Genomic DNA, 17,492 nt, shown 5'->3' with positions numbered 1-17,492 from the left:
ATTGCAGGCTGAATGGTGGGAGTGCTAATATTGATCAAGCTTACATGTTTTGCCCTAGATTGTCTCATTCTGCTTAAAAAACATTCCTGTATTTGCATCAATTCACAGAAATGATTACACATTTTCCGTAGGTAGGTGTACCTTGCAGCAACTGGACTTAAAAGGAATTCAAGATAATTTCAAGCAAAACTAGTAATCCTTGATCTGCTCTGCTCAGACACTATTTGAAGTTATATTCTATAAAAGATCACTAGTCATTTCCAGACTATTTGCTTATTCCACTCTCTTTTGACTATGTTTTTTTCTCTGTTCAATAGTCTGTAACAATTTCAGGTGAAGTACAAGTTTGGTTCCTGGAAGATGGAACTTGCCTCAGCAAGCTCAACCTTGATATTCAGGTACACGCAACCAGGAGCTCATTTAGTGACCGATTCTTGAAGTTTTCTTTAGTATTTTTTAATTCATAGCATAATATTCCACAGATTTGGATCAACCTGTGGTGAGGAAAGATTAGTATTGTCTTTGTACAACCCATGAAAGAGATTTAAAAATATTACGTTTACTTGAACTAATCATCTATTGAACTGGGCCATAAAGCAGAGGCAACATTTCAACCTCATGTCATAGAATCATTGAATGGTTTGGGTTGTTGTAGTGATGTGTCTTTAAGCACATATTTGTAAATAACAATCTAAATTTTTATGATATTTGATGAAATATTTATTTTTAATGAGTGTCAGAACTGAATGGAAAAGTTTTGAGTCTGTAAAAACTAAATGCCTTGAATGACCAGGCTCTTGAAACTGAGTTGATAAAAGTATTTAAAACTGTTAATGCTTTGTCCTGATTTAAGATGCATTCAAACCCTGAAATCTGACACAGTAAGAGACTAATCCCTTTCTGTAAGAGCTGTAACAATGCACTCACTGTTTCATTGAGGTGGGACTTATTTCACTTTAAATGTGGATATAATGATTTTTTTCTGAGGAGTGCAGAATTGGCTTTTGATATGTAGATACAGAGCATAGGGAAAAAAGCCAAGACATCTCTAAAATACTTTGTTAAAAACAAGTTTTTTAGCTGAACCATTTGAGGTTTCTTCTTCAAATTTTAGGGACTTCTAAATAGTAAAAGAAGTTGCATACTAACATACAGAATAGTTGTAAAAAAAGGTATGGAACTGTTAATCATATTTTGTTTCTCAACTAGGCAACAGCTATGGCTTGCTGTCCCTCCTCCAGCAGCGTTGCTGTTGGGACCATAAGAGGTCAAATCTATTTTCTTGATGTTACCAAAGCTGAAGCTCCACGGGTTGTTCACAGAATTTTTCTTTCCAAATTTCCAGTGTTGTCTTTGCAGTAAGTATGAAGCAGCAGGGGCAGTAATATTGTCAATCTGTTTCTTGAGTAACGCTGTTAGTTGAACAAAAAAACTGTTCAAGCTTTGATTCCAAAAATAACAAAGTAAAATATTTTAATGGTTTCAATTATTTTCCAACATATTCTGAATTGCTTGCAAGAGAGGTAGTGGCAGGATTTATATGAGAGAAATATAACAAACCTGTATTTTAAGAAGGTTTAACTGAGCACTGAAAATACTCATATATAAGATCCTTTCTGGCAGATCACTGTGTGCAATAATTATGCACAATTCCATGTATCCAACTTTAGAGGGCCATTTCTCACTAGAAGTAAATTTAAGTTTTTGTGAAATTAAGTTTAAGCCTTTTGGTCATCCCTTTTTATACGGTGGATTTTTATTACCATTGTTAATTATTCATTTGCTCACTGTTCTGGAATTTACCAGTCCTCCTGTAATAAGCTCTAGTGATCTAAAAGGCTTTTTTTGTTTGGTTGGTTGCTTTTTTCCATTATTGAAAAATCTGAGAGTATTTTACTTCTACTTTTTAAAAAATAAAATAGATATTGAACAGTTAAACTTTAATATTAGTCTGCCTGTTATTTGGAGACTCAGATGTGACCACTTTCCACAGCTACCTAAGATAAAGCATTAAAAATAGATACGGAAAGCAACTCATTCAAGGTCAAATCAATATAAACAGAGCCATGTCTATTAAAAATAATATCAAAATCTGTATAGCCATTTTATTTTTAAAAACATAAACTTCATTAAAGATTTGATGAGGTTGTTAACAGACTGCTATGGAGCATCGTTAGCTTTAGATTGACCACCCACACAATTAGAAATTGCACTCATAACTGCACTTTATATCAGACCCTAATCCTGTAAACCTAGAAGCTGAAATTTCAGTTGCGTTTATGCCCTCAGTGAAGTCAGCAGAGTTATTGGAGTGGAATTATTTGACTCTTTTTATTGAGCTGTTTTCTATTTGGATTTTTTTTTCACCTAGTTATGACCAGAGTGGCCGGTTCCTCATCACTAGGGCTGCACAAGGACATATCTTTATTCTAGATGCCCGGCCTTCAAAATTATTCCAAGTTCTTGGATATGTAGGTAATAAATGTTACAGCATTAACTACACTGTGTTTTCACTATTTACTGTATTTTAGGTGTACTTGCTTTTTTTTTTTTATTTAGTTTTAGTTAGCAAAGGAGCAGGTAAGTCAGAGGGAAGAGAATGGATTAGCTGACCAGCTGATCACAACTCCAGCACAAAAGGAATAGTAGTGGCAAAGAACTTAAGATTTTTGTGGCTCATCTTGAGAGAATTTAGAGTAAAAATCCATAGGTCATGATAGCTGGGTGCAATTGCCTGCCCCGGACATCTTTAACGTGAGGACTGCTGGAACTGTCAGCTTTGCTGCTGGATGCTAAAGAATAAAAATGATGGAATTTTAAGTCACAGAATAATTCTTCAGAAATTTGTGTATTTGTTTTTGCAGCCTCTCAATTCCACTAACGTTATACTTACAGATCGCATCTATAAGTATAGAACTTCATCATAACTTTAAGTGGTGGTTATCAGCAGAGAACCTCAAAATTGCTACAGTTCAAGCTGGATGTAAAGTCATATTTGAATGTTTAATGTCATAGTAACACTTAGCACTCTCAGTGCTGGATGCCTCTAGCTGAAGTTGTGTGCGTGCCGCACTTTCCAAAACCAGCTTGTGGCTTGTCTGATATTTTAATGCAAGTTCCAAACTGTGTGGTTGAGCTGAGATGTGTCCTGAACATGGGTCTCTTTGTTTGATGTGATAACTCAGCAAAAACGTTACCGTGATTCAGTAACAATTTGCATTGATGTTCCCTACCTGCTTCAGCCTTAGCAGATGAAGTGCTGGATCTCTCTGTAGTTTCTGACTTCAACAAGGACTTAGTTGAAGTGGCGGCACTTCTTAATGTGGGAGCGGGCCAGAGAGCAAGACTGGAAGTTTTTTATCTACCTTCAGAACTCACAACAGGTAAGAATATATATTCTGTGATATTTTTCTAAGGGAAGATCATATTATTGCCATCCATTAACACAAATCTTAATCTCTTTCTTCATCTCCTCTGTACATTCTCCTGGGACATCATTTCTCATACAGCATTCGGTAGGCTTTATAGTCAGCTCAATCATTGCAAAATGTGATATTTTAAGGGAAGGCCAAGGAAGGAAGAAGTAATTCATTTGCAGATTCACAAAGCCATCGCTTAACAACTACTTCTACTGGTGGTGGTTGTTATTGCTGTTATTATTACTATTGAGTGGGCAATGCCCAAAGCCAGTCACAGAGACCTTGTTCTAGGCATCACCCTTTTGCAGACTAGCATATCAGGTGTCCAAAGGGGAATCAATCCCACCAGCCTCTTCAAAGAATTATTATAGGTATGTAATAGCTCAGAAGGAAAATATTAAAGGTTGATCTATCTAAAAAAATAGTGATTCCCTGTCTTTGTTATAGCTTTTCTGTGTAAAAGCACCAAGGAAAAAGTCTACTGTGTTTAAAAAATATTACCTTGTGTCCCAATAGGAAATGTTAAAGAAACTTTCTATGAGAAAAGTGTCACTATGAGGAAAAGGGCGGGGGTTAACGACGCCTAAGAAAGGCAAACTTCCATTCACCTTCTGGAAAACTGATATTCTTGGAATGATCAGTTCGGGGCACTTTCTGGAAACAGGTGGAAAACTAATTCAGTTGTCATGAGAGGTCTTAAATGCATAAATTTAACTAAGGCACAGCAGAGCAGGGTAAATCAGGGTATGCAAACAATTACATCACTGTGGTTAAACTGTTTCTAGGACTTCTTTATAGCTATCTCTCTGCTTCACTGCAGTGTGCTAGATTGGCACGACCCCCAGAGTAAGTGTCAAACCTAGGTGTCTTAATTCCTAGTCTCCTTGAAAACTCACATAATGCTCACTCCTTGCTGAGACTGATTTTCTTAATTACTTGATGGGTGAAGCACCTGCATTAGTGGTAATGATGCCTTTTCCTCCCTGTTTCTTTTTTCACGCTTCTAGATAATGATGAGTATGTTAATGACCAAGGAATGTTTGATGCTAGTGCCATTAAACAGGAGCGTTATGATCTGGATTGCCCTTTGAGCTCAGCAGTCAGATTGAAGGATAATATTGTGTATGGTTACTGTACCTCTGGACTTTTCATCTGTAAATATCATCTCACTGAAAAGGTAATTTTCTGAAGCTGCTTTATTTTGGGTGATGGTTAAATACCATCAAACAAAGGCTGTAGCTGAAGTTAATATAGCAGGATATTATCATAAAAAGTCATCTCTGCACTCAAAATATCTACTCCATCCATAAACATCAACTTTTAGTATCCTACCACCTGCTCAGAAATCTGGCAAAAGCAATCTTCTTGTTTGATTACAGAGAAAGCCAAATGTTGCTTCTTAAAACTTGTACAGCTTGCAGGCACTTCATGTGTAGCTTCTGTGTTGGAGCTGTGCTTTTGTGCAGTCTGCTGAGTAACTGGAGTATCCAGCTCTTAAAAGCACTGAGCCCATGTGAGCCCATGACTCTAAGACACAACTGCAAACCCAGCTCAGCCCTGCCTGAAATTAAGTAGTGGTCACTGTCATTGCCTGCTGATGAACTGGACCTCTCTGTAGCTCATAGGTCTCCCCCAGTTTGAGTCAGGTCAAGGAAGAAGGTGAATTCCAAAGGTGGGCATTCCTCCTTGACAACTCTGGGCCCAGGCACATAAAAACACACAGACCCTTTTGAAGAGGTGAGAAGCAAATCATCGTAGCAATGTTACTGCTTCCTGAGCTCAGAAATCCAAGTGTTTGGATTGTAAATCACCACATGTGATAACCCACAAAACTGCCATCAGCCTTCTCAAAATGGCATAGACATCTCCATAATCTGAACTGCTGCTAACATTTTCTTTGTTCGGCAGACTATATCGGAAGACCCATCAGTATTTTTATCAGAGAAGAGGATTCGTAGCAATCAGTTTGGATCGGGGATCCTCTGTTTATCACCCAACAGCCGGTGGCTGGCATCAGCAGCGAACGATGGTGTTTTGTTCGTCTATCACACTCCTACTATGGTAGGTAGGCATCCAGGTACAGGCTTTGTTTGGTGTACGCGAGAAAGAGGTGTGCAAGCTACTTTCTTTCACTGGAAGCTTTTCTTTGCTTGAATATAAAGTGTTCCAGAAAAACTTACGTTGAACATGAACTGTCATAACATTATATAGTACAATTGTTTTTATAACTGATGATTATACAAACTACTTACTTTCTTCTCCAGCAAATCTTGGGGTAGATAATTTTACTACTTTTCGTTATCATCAGCTGCAAAATTAGTATTCTAGAAACTTGTCCCATCTGTAGTCAAAAATCACAAAATCATAAATCCTAGGCTTTTATATACTTCGTGTTGACATTTTGGATTGACTTCTATAAGAAAATACAGAAGCATAGTTTATAGACATACCCTGTTACAAAAACATATTTACTCATACTGCTTCTGTGACTTTTCTAGGATATACTCGCTCGTATGCATTGTCACTCATATCAAGGAGGAGGAATCAGATCCACGGTATTTTCTCTGGATAGCAAATTTATCCTTGTTATTGGGAAAAATGATGGTGCCCTGGTGTGCCTGAAATGGAAGTATGTATAATATTGATGGTGTGAATTTTTGTATCCTGACAGACAAATTTTGCATCTATTTGTGATTCTAGACTTTTTATTAGTCTCAAAGTAAGGTTAAGAATTAGATGAAGTCACTCCTCTCATCATTAGAGGTAGCTTCCCTAGCTCATTTAAAGCTTCCCACCAGTGTTGTGGAGAATGTCTTGGACTTTGGGTGCGGTTGCAATACAAGATAAAGGAGTGTCTTCTGATAAGCATTACCCATAATAAGCTGCTTATCACTCTCAAATAAACCATCTGGAATGGGGTGTCTGAGGATCTAAGCCATATAATCTCATGAGATACCATTTTATTTCAGTGATTAGGGGACATTACAGATTTAATGGGAGGGAATTGAACTGTGCCCATAGAGAGCTCTTAGCAAACATTAGGAGTGAGGGACACGTGAAACTACAGCTTTTCTGTGGTATAACAAATGTTCAGGCAGATGCATAAATGGAAGATGGGTCCACCAGAGTGGTATTTCTACTCTGGGTAATGAATCTTTCAGAATTTCTAATTCTGAAGAAACTTCACTTAATTATGAATGCTAGAACTCAAACAATATTAAATCATATGTAAAAATATTGAATAGGCATTTTTGAACAACTTAGTAATTTTGTTATATGGAATATTTAATAATTTGTCCTTTATTATAAGACATAAAAATACATCAATTTATTTTCTATTTACTAGGAAGATAAAGAATACTGAAGCTGAGGAAGCTGATCTTCACTGGCGATCTCTTCTTGCTATACTGAACAAGTCCACTTCAAATGAAAATACTGTTTTACAATCCATGGCAGAACGGCATTTTGACCCAGAATCCACAGCAGAATCACTTCCAGAAGGGAAATTTAAGGTGGGGTTTTTTTTTATTTTTAGGGAAGCGGGGGGAAGGTTTGATCATTATCCTAAAATTGCACATGATAAAAACTGTCCTCCAAACAAACTCTGATCCTTTTGCAGAAGTAGCAAAATACTCCCAAGGATAGGCTGAATATGCTTAATTCTTAATTTGTAGAATAGTATAAACAAGGAAATGGAATAGTTATGGGAAGATGGCATTCACAGCTTCAGTTTCACATGGTTTCTTCAGCCACAGAAAACTCTGTGAAAGTCAATTTCTCCTCATGTGAAATTCTTTGTCATTTCCAGTGTGATATTACTGCTATACATTGTGTGTTGTTTGTTTTCCTGTTGAAATCAAGCAAAGCAGCAATTACAGAAGTTAGTAATGTCAGGCCATTTGAGTCAAAAGGCTTTGCATAACAGCAAGGGTTTTCTGGAACAAATCTGGAGCCTGGTTAGGGAGTAAAAATATTGTAACATTCTCTTTAATGACGTGGTGGTGCTTCTAATGTGAGTCCAATTTTTATTTTATTTTGGTCTCTCTCTTATTCTCTCTAAGTACCTGAGATGGATGTTTATATCCTTAATTTCAGGATGCATCGCTTAAATCTTCCAATGTAGAGGTGACAGAGGAAGACGGAAACGTCACCAGTTCATATTCAGCCAATACCAATGAAATGACGTGGATAGATCAGAAAATGAAGAAGGTACTTCGATAGAACAAGTAATAATCAAAACAGGAGTTTTCAAGAGTCAGTAGTGATTTGAATTATGTGCTGTAAAGTAATCTACTTTCTAAAGCTCTTCTGACATTTGGGCCTCCCTTTAAGGCGTTGCCATCTAGACCTTTAGAAAAGTTAGGGTCAACGTTATAAACACACCAGAGCAGGTACTGAGCACAATAGGAGCTCTAAAGGCCAAAAGGCCACTTCTACACAAGGAGTAAATGAAAAAAAAAAGAAATTGCCAGAGAAATCGGCTTCCTTTAGAAACTTGTAAAGATGTTTTGCTTCTAAATGTCAAGAAGTTACACATAGGATTATTACCAGAAACCAAGCAGGTGCTTCTTCCCAAGGGCCAGAATAAAAAATTCTACAGCACTGATAAATCAATAGTCAACAATATGACATTAATTGCAAACCCCCTGAGGTTTGTTTCAGGTTAAGGTTGAGGTGAGTATGATGTGGAACCAAAGTTTTTTAAGAGTAAAAGTTCATCAAAGATCTAATAGTGTGCAGAGAGGGGATTTAGTGCTTTGTGAGTCTGGAAATTGCTATATTAATGTTAGCATAGATAATTTTTTTCCTCAGAAATATGAATTATGGGTGGTAGCAGGTTCTTTTTGTTATGAACCAGAGCTGTATATATTCTCCAGCTTCTGGGGCTCAATGATAAGACGAAATATCATTGCTTTCTGTGTGATCTCAGGAGTGACTTTCTTTCTTTCCTTATTTTAAGCTCTGTTTCTGTATAACCAGTTTACAGTGTGAACTGGGTGTACAATCATTTTTCTTTTTAGCAGTTCTAAGAATCAACCTATTGAATTAAGCTTATGTCTGTTTCAGTTATTAATCCCTTCTGAGTTTTGTTTTCTGTACAGATAATGTTCCTTTAGATCACTTCAGTCGTTTCCTGGGTTATTTTTTATTTTCAAAAATATATCTGTTGTATGTCAGGTCATTAGAGAAGAGACTGAGAGGTTTGCTAACCAGAAGAAAGAGCTGCAAATGGGAATTAAAAAGCTGCATGAAACTGTGAGTTTCTTACAAGTGTAATGGCTTAGCTTACAGTTTTGTTTACATGTACACTTCCTTTACAACTATCAGCTCTAGTGCTTAGTTACATTTTTGTCATAAACTCTGAGCAGACAGGTAATAGAGAGATTTGTCTCTTCAGGGACAGCGTGCTGAACCTGTCAGGAACAACTGTCTGGTTCTGAGGTTCCTTTGCTCCAACTAAAAAATTTGTACCACCCTTATATCTTGAGCAATCTATCCCCTCAGCAGGCTAGTTTCTGCTGGTCTAACAGCCTTCCGTTATAGAAACTGTCATCCTCTCCTCTTCCTTCTCCAGTTTGTTTTCCAGTTGCTCAGCTCCCAGCATATCCTGCTGCATGGGGCTGTTCCTCCCCAGATGCAGGATTTTGCATTTCCCTTTGTTGAACTGCATGAGATAGATAAAAACTTTTGAAAGTTCTCAGAACTAAAGAATGAACAATTCCATGCTACAGATTCTTAGAAAGTATGCACAACTCCACATATAACATCCAAATGAGCTTTAAGGGAAGGATGAAATATATTCACATAGTAGTCTCTGTCACTAGGTACAGGCAGCACGTTCTACCAATTACCATGAAGCAGTTAAAAGTGGAGGCAATTAAAATGATTTTCTCTGTTATCAAGTTCCACAGTGTTAAACCCAGTGTTTCCTCTATTCACATTCGAATTACTTTTTATTCCTTATACTTATTTTTTAAAAAAACAGATTCAGAAAATGATGCATGAAAATGAACTGGTGCCAGACATTGAGAAACTGGAGCAGCAGGAGTTCAACCTGGATGTAGAAGAACAGGAAAGAGCACAAGAAAAGGCTGAAGAAGAAGTGGCCAGGGTATGATAGAGTGGAAAGAGAACATTTTAAAACTAGCAGTGAAAAGGAGAAGCAATAACTGAAGAATAGAAGATGATCTCAAAGTTGTTCACTGTTGAGAAGCAGGAAAGCGTAAAAGTATTTTAAGTCACTTTTTGAAGCAGGTGAATCTGCTAATGCAGATATTGCCAGTTGGAATATGATCTATGCCAGAAACTGTAAATCTGACACTGTGACCTTGGGTACAGCGCTGCTTAAGTTCTGGAATGCTTTTCTTCACATATGAAATGACACCTTTCAGTAGCAGTAGTATGCAATATCATTTTTGGAGAAGATAGCTGCAGTAGTCTAAGATTATGAAATATGGGTAATTCATTTAATCTGCCAGGTTTGTTTCAACAACTCAATACAAATTGCCTATATCTTGTTGGTTTGCACCACATGTCATTATTTTCTTTTCTGTATCTTGAAAGGTGAGGAAGGAGATTGAAATGGAGAATTTAGCCAACTGCTATTTGCAGAGTGTCATCAAACATGAGTGCTGGGATCCAATGTGTGTAAAAGGACGTGCTGTTAAGGTAACCATCACTTTCTAACTCACTTACTGCAGTAGTTTATTGATTCCTTAAGGTACTGAAACAAAATAAATAGAAGTATAACACATTTCTGGTTTGCTTATGGTATGAGGAAAAAAACCACTTCTTTCCAGGGCTCATGCAAATCTTTCATTCTGTTCATTTTGACCGAGCCTGGCTGATTTTACCTTTTAAAGTGGATAAATGTGCTAATAAGCAAATAAGTAACTCCTTAGCTCCTAGATACTAGAGAATATCTTCATGCAGTGTTGCTAAAAGGAGAAGGTAAATATTATATTTCTGTGTTGGGTCAGTAGGACTTCTGCAACACAGAATGTAAAAGCAAAATTTAACCCTGATTTTGCCTATTTTAAACAGAGGGATATTAGTCAAACTAGTGATACTAGATTATCTCAAGGGTGGTTAAAGACCGAGTAATTTTACCAAAAATCTTGTCCTGGTTGAATTCTGTGAATAAAGAGGACATAGCCAGAGGTTATTTAAAAAAAAAAAATAAATAAAGGCAGCAAATTTTAAACCAACCATTTTTACTACCAAAAAGGCAAGTGGTTTTTTTCTGACTCCTATATTCTTGCTGGATTGTCTACATTAATTGATCATCAATATTATTTCTGATTTTAAGAAGCCTCTGTAACTATTTAGCATTCAGTTTTTGGACAAATGAATTAACAGATGTGTTCTGAAGAAGTTTTTACCTTGCGTGTTTTTGTTTTCTAAAAAAAAAATATAATTGAACAGTGCTTCCATATAGCTTCTGAAGTGAAAAATTATCCAATGAAGGAACGTACTGAAGAAGAACTGAAAATTCTGGAGAAAGTTCTCCAGTTAAAGAAGATTGAGACAGCTGATGATGAGGTACAATCCCTTTGAAGTACTGCATATAGGCATTTCAGATCAGAATGCTCTGAGTTGGCATCTTAACCCCTTTTTTACATAGACACATTTCTTGGGTCCGTTTTCGCTGTAGAAATACTTCCCTAAAAATTTGAAGATATTCGTAAAGATGAAATGTTGTGGTTTTACTTAGAACAAATGCATTAGTATTGAAGAATCACAGAAGAGCTGAGGTTAGATAAGCCATTTGGAAGTCATCTACTCCAGCCCACCTAGAACAATTTACTCAGCTCCATGTCCAGTCAGGTTTGGAATATCTCCAAGGATGGAGGATTCCATAACCTCTATAGGCTACCTTCTCCCATGTTTGACAACCTTCAGAGGAAATGTGTTTCATTATATTTAAGTTGGATGTTCTGTATTTTGATGTATAACCATTTCCTTTCAATCTGTCACCGACACCGCTGAGAAGAGTCTGGCTCTGTTGTCCTTACTCCTCAGGTTTTTATATGTGTTATTAAACACCACCCCCCAAGCCTTCTCCTTCTTGAGGCTAAACAATCCCAGCACCCTCAGCTTCTTTTCACATATTAGGTGCTTCAAACCCTTAATTGTATTAGTGGCCTATCGCTGGGTTTGCTCCGGAATGCCTGTGTCTTTCTTGTACTGGGGATCCTACAACTGGACCAAATATTCTGTATATGTTCACTTCAACTTGTGGGTTTTTGATCACTGGGCTTAATTGCAGAATATGATCTCTAGAATTTTTTCATACGTGTGCCACTGGTTCGTATACAAAATTAACACAGTTGTCATGTTTGTGATATTCAGGCTCAGAAGAAAAATCCTGAGACTGAGTCTGAGACTGTATTACCTGAGGAAGAACGAGAGAAGACAGAAGACGTAACGGCTGATGATAATGCATCTTCCTGCCTGATTGGAAGTCTGAGCTCTCAGTATGGTGGAGATACATCTATCCTGTACCACCAACTGGACTTGCACAGTAGGGAGCAGAAAGTCAATCAGATAGTGTTATTAAAGGTGATGTCTTTTCAAGTTTGTATTACTGTAGTGGCACTGCCACACCTTTGGGTTCTCATAGCAGTCACAGACGCTCAGATTTTGGGTGTACTGACACTACAATGGAGAGTTGCACAGGCCACTGTGTTACAGATAAATGCACATCGTGCAGCAAAGCACCATGTGGATTTGCCAGCTCAGGTGTGGAAGAAAAACGTTTTTATGAAATTGGTTACCCAATTTGAGAGTATTTCTATTTGTCCTCTGGTGTTTGTATAGCTGGCTTGCACAGCTCAGCATGCCTGTGGAAACATGACCTCTTTCCATACTATTTGCTGCTGAATGAAAGTTCAGCTGTATCCTCACACCATTTCATTTCTTTACAGTCTTATCAGCCCTTCATTTGGAGCCTTCAGTGTTTCTGTTATTTAATATTCTTTACTATCCGACTCTCCCTTCTCTTACCCTGGCCTGTTTATTAAGCAGTAAACATGCTACATAAAAGGCTTCTTATGAAGATGATCTGCAAGGGCAGAAGTGGTTAAACAACAGTAAAGCATTGCCTCATCAGAGCTCTTTAAGGCTACAACTGGTAGCAGAGCTCAACAGTTATGCGTTGTAATACATAAAATCTAGTAGATACACTAGTTTTTAAAGCAGATGGGGAAGAAACACAAGGAGCAATTTTAGATGTAAGTTTGGATGTAACAAGATCTTTCTACTGTGTGGCTTTCAAGATGCATACGATATATCTAATAGCAGACAAGTCTGCTGTGTTCTTGGCCAGTGCAGTGAATTTGCTGAGAGTTAGATAGGTAGCTGACAAACACTTGAGCACAGCCTTTTGTCTCCCAGCAACACTTTATGTTATCTGCCATCCTGCCTTACTACATCATAACTTATTATTGTATTAGAAACCAATGAAATAATCATGGCCACAAAAATATTTATTGTAATACAAATTGCAGACAGCTAAGCATCTCAAAATGTAAAATCTGGTGATAGAACTGAAATCCTTTCCATGTTTCATTTTATTAAATTGATGTAGTAGGAGACACACATAGTTTTCTCTCTTAATATTCTATTCTGCTTTGTTGAGGTCAATTCTGTAGGCTAAAGGAAGAATTTAAGCACCGAGAATATATGATTTTTAAAATCATTGTAAGGTCTTAGCTGTTTTAAAAAAATAGTTTACGACTTTTGTTTATTTATTTAATGAGGGAATTTTTCTTACATGTGCCAGGCAGAAAATCACATAAAAGCATTATTGAAACTGCAGGATGAATCACTTAAAAATCAGGAAAATATGTCCTTAGCGTGTATGTCCCTTAAAAGTATGCCCCTCTACCTGTGATTTACAGTCTCTAGATTTATAGGTCATGTGTTTTTTTTCTTTGAGGCCCCTTCTTTCAGCCAAAGAATTCAAAAACAAGCAAATAGAATTTTCTATCCAGTGTTTGCAGCAATATGCAGCAATAAAAATTTCTATGCGGGAAAAAAACCCCACGAATGATAGTTTGCCCACCTCTATTTAACAAAGCTTGAACTCTGCCTATATGATTTTCATTAAAGGGCTTTACCAGTTTATCTCCCTGTCACACATACAATTACACACATTTATGGTTTTGATGGCTTGAGGAGTGGTCCCATAATCATGGATGGATGTGACCTGTGCCATATTGCTGTTTCCCTTTTTGGTATTTCAGGACGTCATTTACAAACTGAAAACTGCTTTTAATAAGGAATTTGACATAGTTGCACAACAAAAGGAGCAGGAGATAGCACGAGTGAAAGAAAGAAACCTGAGGATCCGAGAAATCTTGGAACAACTTGATCTGCAGTTGGAAGTGTGGGAGCCAGCTCTTACAGATGATGAGATACCAGAGCGAGCACTCACAGTTCAGGATTCAGAGGTGTTTGAAAAATGAATCTTTCTCTTTCACCTACTCAAATATATTTATTTAATTCCTGTTATTGCCAGACATTGAAAAGCTGAAAACAGATGTGTCTGTGTACTTAAAATCATCTTTTTGTCTCTTTTGCTTCCCTTCACTCTTTAGGGAGAAAACTTATAATAAGTCAATCCAAAATGAATAAGATGTATACAATCTTAATTCGTTGATGTTAAGTTTTTAATTGGCTATAAATTAGGTAGATATTCCCCCTGTTCCTGAGTGTAAGATTCAAGCCAGGCTTGGAGGGTTTACTTCCATAGATAAGGGTTTCTCTGTTTATTCTGAGCACCATTTTGAGACTAAGTAGTTTTAGACTAAGTGTGTGGGTACTAAACCGTGCTTAGTACTGTAATTATAAATTGAAATGATAATTTATAAAGAAGCACCATGCTTCTTATACAATATATTCCACCAATCTCATGCTCTTTTGGTCAGTCTTTCCCAATTCTCTCTGTTCTCTCACCAGTTCGTGTTATTCACTGTCAGAAAAGGTATGCAAGAAATACAACTAATCTCAACAAAAATGATGGTAGTTTCTATTTTAGCATTTTTAAATATGCTTTCAGGGGTGTTCAAAAGAACAATGTCCTCTTGAGGAGTATTATCATGGAGCAGAGATACAAAAAGCATCAAGAATTAGTATTGCCCCTCTTTCCAAAGGTTCTTAGTCTGCATGTGATCACATTTGGAGAGAAGAACCCTGATATGACCCTCATTTTCTTCCTTCAGATTAAAGTTGAAAAATACTTGACTCAAGAAGAGAGAGAGAAAGCAGAAATGCTGGCTAAGCTTGAAATGGAAAGACGTCTTGCTGAGAAGGTACTTAAAGTAGTTTCCTTTTTACTGTGTAGGCCTTTGTCTCTGGTCAGGCTTATTTAGTTAATGCTGCACTGAAATATTCCAGTAATGTAGCATGGGAGAATAAAGTGTAAATGGTAGGTAATGATGATGTGTGCCTTTTCCTTCTTATTATCGTTTACAATTGGAACTACCTAGACCAGCCGGGGGAGAAAAGATTTAGTATTAGGCTCAACATTTTCTAAAAAAAATGGCAGTTAAAAATACTCTATCAGGTGACTAGGGATTAGATAAATTTCTAAATGCATGCTGCTGCTCAAGAGAGAGCTTTCTGCTTTATCTGTGTTTGTTAACTGAGCGACCTGTGCTCTTCAGGGATAAGGCAAGGGTGTTGTAATGCTTTCCTCTGGCTTTAAAATGCATCTGTGCAGAACCTAAAATGGTTCTGTTCCCAAAAGAGATGCTCAATGAGACAATAACACAATAGCCTCCTTCACCCTAGCCTACCAACTGCACAGGAGTAGTCTATACCTGTGTATTCTTTTCTAGAATGCCAGAATGGCAGTTTGAGTAAGTTATTTGGTACGTGAACATCTGTCCACCAGAAAAAACTCTGAGACTTTCATCATGTTTCACAGGCATCACCGAAGTGCATTAATCTACTAGTGACACACCGTATAATTGTACAGATGATCTAGATGTGAACTACCCTATTATCCCTCTCAAAACTTCCAATTACTACACTTCCTTTTGCAAACAAAAATATTTTTTGTGGTTGTTTGCAGGACAATGACAGACTGCGTGCTCTTAATGACATGATGGGTGGAGTCCTAGAAGTCAAAAAGGAAGACGTCTTGAAGATGGTGAGCTGTGTTTCTGCCATATCATTTAGGTGGTTTGTGGGCTTTTAGAGGACGTGTGAAATTCAACTAGCAAATATTTCAAACCTAAGTGATAGGAGAAAGTCAGAGACTTGTAGAATTGCATTAAACCTACATAGACTCTGTAAGAGACCACACACTGGACTCAAAAGAGACCACAGAGTTCTAGTGCCTGCATATGACTTATCCATAACACCTGTCCCTGTCACAGTGGAATACTGCAGGAACATAATCTGGTATTACCATTATAACAACTGGTGGAGGAAGAGCCTGTTTTCCATCACTGTGATCTCACAGAAAAATACTGTATTCCATTTTAACTCAGCCAATATAGATAGTACACAAGTAAAGAAAGGAACAAATGTGAAATGTCACAGAAAAAGAGTACGGCAGGACCAAGCATTTTCCCTGGATTTGATCTCTTTTGGAAAATTAGGGCACCACTTAGAAGTATACGTTAGCATGGAGTTAGATTTGGGTTACCTTTTTGAGTTAGATTTTTTTCTGAAGCAGAAAACGTGAGGTATCTAGTATCTACAGCAGTATGTTTGAGTACAAAATACTTGTCTTTTACAAGATCCAGCAGTGAATTCCTATAAGCAATTGAGAGAGAATAGCACAATATGTGTCACCAAAATTACTGTGCAAGTGACAGACCAGAGAAACAGAATATATAGGTAACTTAGACTTAAGTCTTGTACCTTATTTACCACTAAGGAATACCTTTAATTCATCTTGAGATGTGCTAGAGTTTGTTAGTGTGCAGATGGGGACTTAATGTTGCTTTTGAAACATATTTATCTTTAATGCTTCCAGGATATTCCTCCACCTCCTTTTCTCTCCAAGCCTGAGCATCTTTGGAATGAAGAAGAAAAGAGAATATTTAGAGAATATGAGATAAAAGTCAAGGAACTGAATGAAGAAAAAGAGGAATATAGAAGGGTAAATTAAAATGAGAAAAGGAGTGGTTTTGTTAACATGCTCATCACCAGAGTTTCAGGAGCTACTTCTGAAAATGCTAATACACAGAATAAATGGAGAACAAATGAAGAACAAAGATCATGTGGCATATGAAAGAAGTCCTAGCTTAGACTAGACAATCTCTACTTATACCAAGTAATACAAGCCAAAGCCTGTGGCATCTCACAAACTTTCCTTCACAAATGTACCAGTATTCCTAAAATTTTTTTCAGGTTCCATTCCCAGAGTTGCTCATGCCATACGCAAATGATACAACTCTTTTTATTCTTCGAAGTCGTATTTGGACAACATAACTTGGTAGCCTGGCAGCACTCTCCTTCCAAACAAATAATTTCTGGGACCTTTTGGCTAAAGGATACAATTCCATATTTTCATTCTACAATATCTGAGCTTCTTTGTTCTTCTAGATATGATATTGCTGCTCTTGTCCTTCCCTTCTCCAGGCACTGGAAGATGAACTGAAGAAACTTAAAGCTTCCATCCAGGAAACAACACAAAATTTTGATGAGATTGTGTGTAAACTCTCTGAAAGGAAAGTGAAATCAGAGATGGTCATCTACCAGGTATTGCAGAGAACATTGATTTTTCTTCTCTGTCACTGTGCATCAGGAAAGTTAACATTTTTTAATACAATCATTTTACAGGAAGAACTCAAAATAGTCAATCTTGTTTACGCTTTACTGTTGGATGAGGAGTTGGACACTAGAAAAGCTGGACTTCATAATTTTCTTGTGAAAAAGGAGAAAGAAAAAGTAAGTAGTCATTTGGAATGCTGTTCTTAGGAAAAGTGTAATATTTACAAAACATTTTCTTGTGAGGACTGCTCTTTCCAAATAAAAATTTTGCTGTAGATTATTTTCTGACAATTTACAGGGTCACTGATATATTTTTCAACTTGTACAGGTGACATACTTTAT

The 17,492-nt window shown here is 37.1% G+C and overlaps 1 protein-coding gene across 1 annotated transcript in view; it reads left to right on the top strand.

Moving 5' to 3' along the window:
* The window catches only part of CFAP43 (cilia and flagella associated protein 43), a 45,889-nt gene that overhangs the window by 17,820 nt on the left and 10,577 nt on the right, over nt 1-17,492 (top strand). Inside the window, exons 11-30 of the mRNA XM_069864127.1 lie at nt 318-398; nt 1,210-1,358; nt 2,372-2,475; nt 3,243-3,383; nt 4,427-4,596; nt 5,328-5,480; nt 5,918-6,048; nt 6,766-6,931; nt 7,515-7,628; nt 8,598-8,675; nt 9,406-9,531; nt 9,984-10,088; nt 10,845-10,961; nt 11,772-11,981; nt 13,667-13,873; nt 14,645-14,734; nt 15,499-15,576; nt 16,411-16,536; nt 17,019-17,138; nt 17,220-17,327. Of these exons, the coding sequence (XP_069720228.1) occupies nt 318-398; nt 1,210-1,358; nt 2,372-2,475; nt 3,243-3,383; nt 4,427-4,596; nt 5,328-5,480; nt 5,918-6,048; nt 6,766-6,931; nt 7,515-7,628; nt 8,598-8,675; nt 9,406-9,531; nt 9,984-10,088; nt 10,845-10,961; nt 11,772-11,981; nt 13,667-13,873; nt 14,645-14,734; nt 15,499-15,576; nt 16,411-16,536; nt 17,019-17,138; nt 17,220-17,327 (2,574 nt within the window). The remainder of the gene's footprint in view (nt 1-317; nt 399-1,209; nt 1,359-2,371; nt 2,476-3,242; nt 3,384-4,426; nt 4,597-5,327; nt 5,481-5,917; nt 6,049-6,765; nt 6,932-7,514; nt 7,629-8,597; nt 8,676-9,405; nt 9,532-9,983; nt 10,089-10,844; nt 10,962-11,771; nt 11,982-13,666; nt 13,874-14,644; nt 14,735-15,498; nt 15,577-16,410; nt 16,537-17,018; nt 17,139-17,219; nt 17,328-17,492) is intronic.

Source organism: Phaenicophaeus curvirostris, chromosome 9 (genome assembly GCF_032191515.1).
Source record: "Phaenicophaeus curvirostris isolate KB17595 chromosome 9, BPBGC_Pcur_1.0, whole genome shotgun sequence".
Lineage (NCBI taxonomy): Eukaryota > Metazoa > Chordata > Aves > Cuculiformes > Cuculidae > Phaenicophaeus > Phaenicophaeus curvirostris.
This window is presented reverse-complemented; position numbering and strand designations above follow the sequence as displayed.